The sequence below is a fragment of the Miscanthus floridulus genome, chromosome 11, assembly GCF_019320115.1.
Source record: "Miscanthus floridulus cultivar M001 chromosome 11, ASM1932011v1, whole genome shotgun sequence".
Classification (NCBI taxonomy): Eukaryota; Viridiplantae; Streptophyta; class Magnoliopsida; order Poales; family Poaceae; genus Miscanthus; species Miscanthus floridulus.
Window position 1 is genome coordinate 18,729,643 of NC_089590.1, and position 11,808 is coordinate 18,741,450.

The 11,808-nt window shown below is 50.5% G+C and overlaps 1 protein-coding gene across 1 annotated transcript; it reads right to left on the reverse strand.

Annotated features, from left to right (window-relative positions):
- Positions 1 to 280: 280 nt before the first annotated feature.
- LOC136491693 (uncharacterized) lies at positions 281 to 1,424 on the reverse strand. The gene is made up of 3 exons (XM_066487954.1): positions 1,209 to 1,424; positions 684 to 806; positions 281 to 448 (listed from the first exon to the last, which is right to left on the reverse strand). The coding sequence occupies exons 1-3, from the start codon at positions 1,422 to 1,424 to the stop codon at positions 281 to 283; spliced, it is 507 nt and encodes a 168-aa protein (XP_066344051.1).
- Positions 1,425 to 11,808: the final 10,384 nt, after the last annotated feature.

An 11,808-nucleotide genomic window follows, 5' to 3' on the forward strand; every position in this document is an offset into this window, starting at 1 on the left:
CCCTGGAAGCCTCCTTCTCTAGCTCTGCATCACTCCAAGGAGTTAGGGGTCGAACACAAGAAAAACAAGTAAAATGAGGGGAACAGGACTCACCCTCAGCCTTTCCCTTCCCGACCAGAGCCTCGATCTAGGACACCTTGGCCACCTTGAGGGCCTCTACCAGGGCACCTTTCATCAGCAGGTGCGCACCTTGCTCCGCCCCTAGCTGCCTAGTGAGGGCCTTGGCAGAGGTTGTCGCTTCTTCAGCCTAAGACCTGAAGGTGTCCCGATCACCGGCCGCCTAGGTCAGCTCCTCCTCCAACTCCTTGATCTGCGCCGCCAAAGGGGCAGCTTGCTCCTGAGCCATGACCACCTCGGCTGTCATATTGGCACAGCGAAGGCGGAGGTCCTCCACCTCAGCACTCTGCGCTAATAGAAGCTTGTTGGCATTGGCAAGCAGGTCCTTTTGCTAGTCGAACACAAGAAAAACAAGTAAAATGAGGGGAATAGGACTCACCCTCAGCCTTTCCCTTCCAGACCAGAGCCTCAGTCTTGGATGCCTTGGCCACCTTGAGGGTCTCTGCCAGGGCGCCTTTCGTTAGTAGGTAATCACCCTGCTCCACCCCTAGCTGCCCAGTGAGGGCCTTGGCAGAGGCCGTCTCTTCTTTAGCCCGAGACCTAAAGGTGTCTCAATCACCGGCCACCCAGGTTAGCTCCTCCTCCAACTCCTTGATCCGTGCCGCCAAAGAGGCAGCCTGCTCCTGAGCCGTGGCCGCCTCAGCCATCATATCAGCACAGCGAAGGCGGAGGTCCTCCACCTTAGTGCTCTGTGTCAATAGAAGCTCATTAGCATTGGCAAGCAGGTCCTTCTACTGCCGAAGCTGGTCCCAGATGTCCCTCTCCCACTGGAGGAACAATGACTTCCCGAGGGACTAGGCCTCGAGCTCCTGATAGGTAGAATGAATGTCAAGCGCTGTGGGAAAACTCAGGAAAAAGGCGACACCGCATGAGAAAAGAAGGCGCGTACCTAGGCGACCTCGGGCAGATCGTCAGCCATGACAAACAGCGCTGTCCGCAGCGACCGCTCCGCCAGACAGTGGTATTGCTCGAAGGTGTCCCAATGCCCCCTCGGCCACATCCTCGAGGGCGAATAGAGGCTCCCCCTCAGGGTCGTCCTAGCTCCACCACAAGACATGTGGGTCATCCCACCCATGGGGCTCAGGTTGTACCCACACGAGGACCGAGCTTCCCTTGCCAGAGTTTAGAGTCGGCTGCTCCTCGGTGCTGGCCGCCTCAGCATCGGCCACCTTCTTCGCCCGAGAAGTATCATCGGAGGAGATCGAATGGACCTCCACTTCCTGGGCGCTCTCCTGCAACGGTGGCGGGCCTTGAATCGATGGTGGTATTAAAGCTTGCCCCGCCTCTGTCTCCACTTCCTGGGCCATCGGCTTTGCCGCGCTCACGCTGGCCCGACCACCCCAGCCTTGGTGGTCTCAAGGGCTTCGGTCCCCGCCACTTTAGCCTCAGTTGTCCTAGGCACCCTGGCCTCCATCGCCTTGGCCTTGGAAGTCCGGGGGGCCTCAGCCTCGCCCTCGGTGGCCTCGACAACTAAGGACATCTTGGCCCAATCTGACTCATGGGTCTCGTCCCCACGGGGCATAGGCTCCTCCTTCCCTGCTTGCCTCATGGTCGCCTCTACAGCCTCTCCCTAGGCAACCGGTTCCTTTGGGTCGGTCCTCGCCATGGCAGCGCCATGTTGTATGGCGGCCTGCGCCTCCACCACCCACTAGGCGGTGGAGCTGGTGCTCACCTTGAGTGCCTTACACGGCGCCAAGATGGGCACTTTCGCCTAATGCTTCCAGCTGAAAGCAAAATTCCAACAAGGTCAGCATACGGCCAAGGAACAAATGGGAGATGCTACCAACTCCGCCGAAAAAACACTCACCTCAAACGAGGGCCCAACCGCTTTGGCACTACATCCCTCCTCTACAACGGCAGTGGCAGCGGTGGTGGCACGGCCTCTGTATCTGCCAGTTCTAGCCAGCCCTCACTGGACTCTAATGCACCCTCGATCCTCTACGGGGGCAGTTGCGTCGCCCCCGCTGCCACTTGCTCCACCTCTGCCGTCGAGCCCACTAGGCTGATGGCGCACTTCCCTAATGCTCGTGCCTCAGGCATATCAGCCTCGGCCTCGGCACGGGCGATCGCCAGCACCGAGGTGTCCTCTCCTCCTTCTAGAAGTGTCGGGATACTCACCAATGCCTCGAGCATTGTCACCCCGACGTCAAGGAGATGGTCTAGGGGACCTCACCCCACCTCGCTCTCATCACCTTCGCCCGAAGAGTCCATCGATAGTGACGGTGACGAAGATGCCTCCACTAGGAGACCATCCTGCCTCTACTACCGGCAGCGCTTCTCTAGCTCCTCACGCTCAAGGATCTTCCTCTTGCGTTTTGCCTCCTTGGCATCCTTCCACTTCTTCTGCGCCTCGGCGTGCGCCCGGTTCACCGCCCGCCACTCTGCGTCCTTGGGAATGGGCGGCGAGGAGGCTCGCATGTCCCTCATCCCCTACAGGAATGGCAGACATGAATAAGGGAATAGGAAACAGTGAGGAACGAGGAGGCCTCAGGGGCCGTAGTAGAGCATGCCTTACTAGAGAGAGGTACCCCCACGATGGGCGCATCGCGAACGGGGTCAGACCACCGATCCTCAGCCACCCCTCCACCGTCTCTCTCACCCAACATAGAATCTCCTCGTCGGAGAGGGCGATGGTAGACATCTAGATGCCCTCGATCAGCTCATCTAGTCTCATGTCGAACAGACGCCGCCGCCGAGCCATCAGCGGTAGCACCCTCCATTGTAAGACTGTGGCTATGCAACCTCTCCAGCCCCTCTAGGAGTGGCTATAGCTTGGGCTGGTCGGCCAGTGGAATGTCGTACCTCCACTTCTCCGGCTGGCTCTCCACAATCCACCCGATGTAGGGGGGAAGTCCGTTGTCGTCGTTGCAGAAGTAGAACTAGCTGGTGTACCAGCGGCGATTGAATGACGCGAGCTAGGCCAGGATGTAAAGGTGCTGCCGGTCTTGGCGCACTTGGAGAGTGCAGCCACTGGTCCTCATCGCCTTCCTTGTACCCGTCGTGCCCATTGGCTTGGTGGTATGCCCCACCCGGAAGAGGTGGAGCCATAGCTCCCAATGGGGGGCAATGCCTAAGTACCCTTCGTAGACGGCGACAAAGATGGCCGCCTACGCAATGGAGTTGGGGTTGAAGTTGTCAAGCTCCATGTCAGAGTAATGTGGGAGCGCCCACATGACTCGGTCTACCGGGAGGCCGAGACCACCCTCGTGGAAAGACATGAAGCTCATGATGTACCCATCGCGTGGCCTCAGCTCCGGCTCACCCGATAGAGCAATCTGCTCTGGCCTGTTGGGATCGGTAACCGGGCGAAGAAGGCCATCATCGATGAGTGACTGTAGCATCTCCACGGACACGTCGGATGGACCCCAAGGATCTGCTAGGAGGATAACAGGGCTGCCAGCCATTGCATGGTGGAGAATGCAGCTACGGCGGTAAGCCTCACTCTACCTCTCCCGCTCTCTCTCTCCCTCGCCCTTCTCCCTTCTTCTCCCCGGCGCTCTCTGTTCCTAGCAACAGCTCAAGGGTGGCAAAGGCAAATGCAGGCAAGGTAAGGAGGGGAGGGGTGAGGCTCGTTGCGTATTTATGTAGGAAGGGGGTGAAGTGGATGGGCAACAAAATTGGGGAAGTTTCCCTCAAATCTGATACAGTTGATCTAGATCCAAGTTTACCGCTCACGTACCCACCTTTTCCTTATTAATCGCATGAACAGTTATGTCCCATCCGCTGACGCAGCGTTGCATCTGATCATAGCAGCGGCAGGCGCTGTTCCGCCTCCCCGAGAAAACTGCCTCAAAAGGCGCACCTACCATTGTCAGCCGATGGAAGGGGAATATCCCCCACCTGATTCCTTTTAGACAAAGGAACTAGGCACCGAGTCTGTTACGATCAAGGGTTTCAAAGGCTAGGCCCTCGAGGGTCTCAACAGCCGTCCTAGGACAATAGAGTCAGGGACAACTATGGGCGAGCCCATACATGGCTGAGGCCTGAGCAAGCGAATGCTTAGGATGCCCTAAGTCATGTCCAAGACCGATAGGGAGGTCTCCGAATGGGATCCCACCATAGGGAGGCACCGAGCCCCAGGGCCCATCGAACGGCCCTAGGACCCACTAAAGAAGCCCTCTGGTACTTTTGGAGTGCATCTCTGGACCACTAGCTAACCCTTATCGAATGGGGCATGGGCCTCCACTCGGACCTACCCGATAACAGCTCACCGGAAGTGTCACCGCTCGCACCCACCGAGGGTAGCCTGGCATATTCCACCCCTCCTTCCGAACAAAAAGGATGCGTGAGGGTCGCACAAAAAGCCAGGGGAACTCCTGATTGCCCTCTCGCTCTATGTAGAGGCTCAGGGGCACTTCCTACAACCTTGCCAAGACCCAACGACCTAGGCTCGCACTCGAGGGCTTGGCAAACAACCCCTCCTTCCAAACAAAAAGGATGTGCGAGGGTCGCACAAAAAGCCAGGGGAACTCCTGATTGCCCTCTCACTCCGTGCAGAGGCTCGGGGGCTCTTCCTGCAACCCTGCCGAGACCCAGTGACCTAGGCTCACACTTGAGGGCTTAGCAAACAACCCCTCCTTCCGAACAAAAAGGATGCGCAAGGGTCACACAAAAAGCCAAGGGAACTCCTGATCACCCTCTCGCTCCGTGCAGAGGCTCAGGGGCTTTTCCTACAACCTTGCCGAGACCTAGCGACCTAGGCTCGCACTCGAGGGCTCAGCAAGCAACCCCTCCTTCCAAACGAAAAGGATGCACGAGGGTCGCACAACAAGCCAGGGGAACTCCTGACCGCCCTATCGCTCTGTGCAGAGGCTCGAGGGCTCTCACTGCATCCAGGACGAAGACAAGCAACCCAAGCTCGCACTCGAAGGCTCGGAAAAATGCGATAAAGGGCACCAAGCCCGTTACGGTCTAGGGGTTTGAAGGCTAGACCCCCAAAGGTTTCAACAGCTGCCCTAGGACAAACAGAGTCAGGGATGACTATGGGCAAGCCCGTACGTGGCCAAGGCCCAAGCAAGCAAATACTTGGGATGCCCTAAGTCATGTCCGAGATTGACAGGGAGGTCATCGAATGGGATCCCACCATAGGGAGGCATCGAGCCCCTAGGGCTAATCGAATGGCCCTAGGACCCACTAGACAAGCCCTTTGGTAATTTTGGAGTGCGTCTCGGGACCGCTAGCCGACCCCTATCAAATGGGGCATGGGCCTCCACTCGAACTTACCCGATAATAGCTCATCGAAGGTGTCACTACTTGCACCCATCGAGGGTAGTCTAGCATCCTCCACCCCTCCTTTTGAACGAAAGGGATGCGTGAGGATCATACAAAAGAGATAGGGAAGCTCCTGATCGCCCTCTTGCTCCACATAGAGGTTCGAGGGCCCTTCCTACGACCCAAACTCACACTCATGGGCTTGGCAAACGCAATGAAACCCCTCGCACGATGTGAGAAACACCCCTGGAGGAATGAATCCACTCCTCCAGGGCCTCAGGGGCTACACCCGGTGGGTGCACTCACGTGCACCCACCGAGGCCTTGAGTACAAAGCACCATCCCGCCAGGAGCTACCATGAGCCAAGTCTCCTCAAAACCTTAGGGAGAGCGCTCACTCTCCCTGAGGTTTGGGGGCTACTGTCAGGTACCATAAAAAGGGGTCCCCTAAGTGAAAACCAAAAAAATTGCTTAGACCCTGTCAAAATCAAAGCCAAGAGACAACTATAGGCTAACCCCTGGCCTTGTCTGAGGTTACCGACTCTCTGCCTTGCTCGAGGCCTCGCATGAGAGGCCTCGGATGGCCTACCGATTCTCTGCTTCGCTTGAGGCCTCGCACAAAAGGCCTCAAACGGTCTACCGGTTCTTCGCCTCACTCAAGGCCTCGCACGAAAGGCCTCAAACAAGGAACCGATTCTCCATCTCACTCAAGGCCCCACATGTAAAGCCTCGGACGAGGTGTCGATTCTCCACCTCGCTCGAGGCCAGCGCGGCAACAACCCTGTCGCCTCTGCCCCGACCGATCTCCCTGATAGAACATCATGTCCAATTAATGTGACCAACCACTCCCGCAACATTAGCCGGATGATGGCTTGACACAGTAGAGCGGCCGATGAGATGGGAAGTCACATCAACATCATGCCATTTGGGATAGGACAGGGCAGGGGTTACCAGCCGCTGTGCTCAGTACTGTGCCCATGAATGACGCTCGCACTACACTGTGCTACCTAACCCTTGCTCCAAGAACAACACGGCATGGGGAGTCAGGTTTGGGCCACTATAGCCTCAAAATCAGTGTACAGGACCAACTGCTCCCTCCAAGCCTTGGCAATCCACTTCATGGTCTTGGCAGCCTCGGGATTCACGCCCACCGAGCCCCCCACAATGGCTCGGCCTTGGCATCAACTGAGCCTCAGCTCTTTATGCGGTCAACACACAGCGACCGACATGTCGCCCGCCATGCCCTGTGTCAAGCTATCACTAGAGCTCCCATGTCGCATAGGATCGGGTGTGACTGGCGCGTCGCCACAGTGCATCAAGGACAAGGGCTACTCCATCGACCATGTCGCTATAGTGACAAGCTACAGGGCTTGGAAATGCCACCTCCGCTCATAGGACACCGCATAGCAAATGCATGTATTACCCCTATCCCCCCTTCAACTATAAAAGGGAGGGACTGAGGCTATTTCTAGACACGCACAAATGAAAGGTAGACTAAAACGCTAAGATGAACACATGCTCGACACTCTGTAACACACATGCTTCCCCGCTACCTGAGATCAATGTCTCAAGCAATTCACATCGCTCCACACAGAGACCTAGGACTAGCTCCCTCTCTCACCCGCTTGTAACCCCCTACTACGAGCACTTTGGTGCAAGGAATACAAGATCGATCTCTTAGACTAGATGTAGGGCACCTATTGCCTAAACCAGTATAAACCTTGTGTCTCCTTGCATCACCATCCGGGATTAGGGGCACGCAGTATATTTTCACTAGTTGGTTGAGGGCCTGCCGGTCCAAAACACCAACAAACCACGTGCTAGATGGGATGTTGGAGCCAAACCCGAGGAAGGTGCATGGCGAACCTATCCCGAAGATGGAAGGACTTAGCGAGTGTCATCTAACAAACACTAACCTAGTGTTGGATTCCAAGCAAGCCCTGGAGCATTCTAAGTCTCCCATGTTTTTACAAATATCTTGAGTATCTTTTATTGTTGATGATGCATTATGTATACGAATTGGTTGGAACCAATTGTTGCATTATATCCTTACCTTGTCCAGATAAAATCCTATGAATCCTAATTAAGTGTAGGATCGAATGATGCTTAGCTATGCTTAAACTAGTAGAAGTCAGGTGATTTCCTGTCACCTGTGAGATGTAGGATGAGCTCTAGTCATGGTTGGCTATATTTGCTATCGTGGAAAAGAACCATGTGTTAATAATAAAAAGAGACCGGACATGATGATAGTAGTGCAGCAACAAGGCATGGAGGTCTTGGGTGCAAATCTATCCTAGTCTGTGTCGTTTAAGGACCGGTTCGCTGTACATCCTCATGTCATGTTGAACGCAGCCTAACACTTAGCTAGCCGGATAAGTCGTTCCAACCGCAAAGCCTAGTAGCTTAACTCAGGTCGGGATCATGAGTAGTTGGTCACAATCTGGATGACAGTAAGGATGTGTGGAGAGCCATTGGCGTAAGCCCAAGGGTGGGTTAGGTCATCGAGCACTCATGGCAGAGTGGTTCTCTAATTTTGCGACACTGATCGTACCCACGACTCCTGAATTGTACCAAATGTGACTTGTTTGCAACCCTGACATGGGAAGCAGGGTTTGTGTTAGGAATACCCCTCCAGTTGGATAGGAATCAATTTGAATCGTCATCTCTCCCGGATAGTGAGAACTTGACTGAGCAGTGGCAATGTAGATTCACTAAATTTAAAGATATGGTTAAATGATGATGATGATGATGATAATGATAATGAGCCATGAAATACCTAATATGGTTATTATTGTTTGCAACTTAATCAAGTGATTGATTAGTATAGGTACTAATATAGATGGTAGGAAATGGCTAAAAGTCACTACTAGTACAGGTTAATAAAGCTAATGATTACTCAAGCTTTTATGCAAAGAGGTCCAGCAAGATCCACTGATAAAGCCTTGCATAATCCTTGGTGTCACTTTATTTCTAGTTTATGATGGATAAGTTTAGCTAAGTTCATTCGAGTACTCAGGGTTTATCCTACCATGTTGCAGGTGAAGTTCTCGGCCTGTGAAGATGGTGGCTAACCGCCGGTGGGCTCGGTGATTCTATATTTACTTCTCATCTATATGCTTTTGTCTAAGGATGTCACTTATGCTAGCAATGTATTTGGAACATATATTAATGTAATCTTTTGAAAGCTATGTTGTTAATGGATACGGGGATCCCAATCTTCCGTCAAGTGGTGGTAACTATTATTGTGGCGGAGAATGACACACCGATCTGGCTTTAGATCAAAAGATCAAAACCTACAATCTTAGCACCACAGCTCCTCTGATTATCAACCGAGTCTCAGACCAGGTTGACCTCACCAAGAAGGCTAATCCCTGCATATGTAATGAAGAACACAAGCAAGAACAAGAAAGAACACAACCAAATTGTAGATGAATGATTAATCTCTCAAAGTTGGGGTCTCACAAACCGATGAACGGCGAAACTATTCTTGATAGAATAATCTAAGCAAAACCCAAACCCTAATGGAGGGGCGGCAGCTGTTTATAAAGACTCTAGGGTCATGCAAGACCCCTGAATGCGCCCCTAATGGGCCCAAACATGATACATGGTCCAACGGACCAAAAGACGATGTCGCAGCACCCTGGTAGATTCTGGATGCTGACTTGTTTCGATGATTCCTGTTGATTCCAAAGAGCTTTTGATGCGAGACCACTTGTATTGGCTTCCTTATCAAATTATATTTCCATCCATATGTGGATCATCAAAAATGGAGTTCGGATGCATCCTGGGTGACCAGTTTAAGGCAGACTGGTCCTGGAGGCCAAGGCAGACACAAAATCGTGTTGGACCAGCCCTCCGGTTCCTGTTGGACGTCCTTGTTAGTCATATTCGCATCCACCATGTCCTCTAAGTCCTTCATGACCCTCTCCAATGTTCCTAAGCAAGATAACATCATTAGGTAGTAGTCTATTCTCAAAAGTATAAAAAGGATCGCTTAAGAACGAGCTCACCTCTAAATTGAGTTGGCGCATTCGAGCCTGGATCATTGGACCTTGCATGACGGTTGGAGGATCAGCGGGTACATCTGAAGGAGTGATGTCCTCATCATCCTCCCCCTCTTGAAATGGAGTCATCCTTGACTCAAGCTCATCTTCTTCTCCCAAATAAGGTTTCAAATCTACAATGTTAAAGGTGGGACTAACCCCAAACTCGGGTGGCAACTCAAGTTTGTAGGCATTATCATTGATTTTCTCAATTATCTTATAAGGACTAGCTGCTCTTGGCATTAATTTAGACTTACACAGCTCAGGAAATCTATCTTTTCTCAAATGTAACCAAACCAAATCACCCAGTTCAAGTTTAACCTCTTTTCTACCTTTACTACCAATAATTCTATACTTTTCATTCATGCTTTCAATATTTGCTTTAGTTGTTTCGTGCAACTTACGAATAAAATCAGCATGCTCTCTAGCATCACTATGTATTCTCTCAGTGGTAGGTAAAGGCAAAAGATCAATAGGAGCATGGGGGTTAAAACCATACACTACCTGAAAAAGGACTTACCTTGGTGGTGGAATGTTCCGCCCTATTATATGCAAACTCCACATGCGGCAAACACTCTTCCCACATCTTCAAATTGCGCTTCAAAATTGCTCTCGACATGGTGGACAATGTTTGATTCACAACCTTAGTTTGCCCATCAGTTTGGGGATGACATATTGTAGAAAACAGTAGCTTGGTCCCCAATTTATTCTACAATGTGCGCCAAAAATGACTCAAGAATTTTGCGTCATGATCTAAAACAATAGTAGAAGGCATTCTATGCAAGCGAACGATTTCTTAAAAGAAAAGGTCAGCAATATGAATAGCATTGTTGCTCTTATGACAAGGAATAAAATGTGCCATCTTAGAAAAATGATCAACCACCACAAAAATGCTATCCCTCCCCCTCTTAGTCCTTGGCAAACCCAACACAAAATCCATAGATATATCAGCCCAAGGAGTAGAAAGAACAGGAAGAGGCATATACAAACCATGTGGGTTCAACCACGACTTAGCTTTTTGACATGTAGCACACTGAGCCACGTACCGCTCTACATCTTGCCTCATCCTTGGCCAAAAGAAGTGTGTGGATAGCACCTCCTCCATCTTATTGGCACCAAAATGTCCCATCAATCCGCCTCCATGTGCCTCCTGCAACAACAAAAGATGAACAGAACCAACTGGAATGCATAGGCGGTTAGCTCTAAACAAAAACACATCATTGATCACAAACTTATCCATGTACGTCCCTCTCTATAGTTAAGCAACACATCTTTAAAATTAGGATCAAGCGCATATTGTTCTTTAATTGATTGAAGACCAAAAATCCGACAATCAAGTTGGGACATCAATGTATATCTTCTAGACAAAGCATCAGCAATCACATTATCCTTCCCTTTCTTGTGTTTGATAATATAAGGAAAAGATTCAATAAATTCAAGCCATTTAGCATGCCTATGATTCAGATTATTTTGAGAGCGAAGATACTTAAGAGATTCATGATTAGAATGAATAACAAATTCTTTAGGCCACAAATAATGACACCACATCTCTAAAGAATGAACAAGTGCATACAATTCCTTTTCATATGTGGAATAATTAAGAACAGGGCCATGCAATTTTTCACTAAAGTAAGCAATGGGTTTACCATCTTGCATCAAAACACCCCCAATGCCAACTCCACTAGCATCACATTCTAGCTCAAAAGTCTTACCAAAGTTTGGAAGTTGCAGCAAAGGTGCGTGTGTAAGCTTGTCCTTCAAGGTGTCAAAGGACTCCTCATGTGCCTTTCCCCAATGGAACACCACTCCTTTCTTCGTCAACTCATGCAACGGGGCAGCAATGGTGCTGAAATCTTTGATGAAGCGGCGGTAGAATCCTACAAGACCAAGAAAACTCCTCACCCATGTGACGGTTTGGGGAACCAGCCAGCTCTTTATGGCTTCAATTTTCATCTCATTCACCTCAATTCCCTATGGAGCTACAACATAGCCAAGAAAAGAAACTTGATCCGTGCAAAAGATGCACTTCTCAAGGTTACCAAATAAATGTGCATCACGTAAAGCATTAAAAACAACATGTAAGTGATCCATATGTTCATCAAAAGACTTGCTGTAAATCAATATATCATCAAAGTAAACTACCACAAAATGACCAATAAAAGCTCTTAAAACCTCATTCATTAAGCGTATGAAAGTGCTAGATGCATTTATCAAACCAAAAGGCATAACTAACCACTCATACAACCCGAATTTGGTTTTAAACACAGTTTTCCATTCATCTCCAAGTTTCATTCTAATCTGGTGGTAGCCACTTCGCAAGTCAATCTTAGTGAAAATTATAGAACCACACAACTCATCAAGCATGTCATCTAGCCTAGGAATAGGATGACGATACCGAATAGTAATATTATTGATGGCTCTACAATCAACACACATAC

What these genes read in the sequence shown, in the direction of transcription:
- LOC136491693 (XM_066487954.1), bottom strand. Translation starts at nt 1,424, where the DNA reads ATGGCCCAGGAAGTGGAGACAGAGGCGGGGCAAGCTTTAATACCACCA. An exon ending in GAAGCTCGGTCCTCGTGTGG is followed by an intron (nt 807 to 1,208) that starts GTACAACCTGAG and finishes CTATTGACACAG; the next exon opens with AGCACTAAGGTGGAGGACCT. An exon ending in TGGAGGAGGAGCTAACCTGG is followed by an intron (nt 449 to 683) that starts GTGGCCGGTGAT and finishes GTGTTCGACTAG; the next exon opens with CAAAAGGACCTGCTTGCCAA.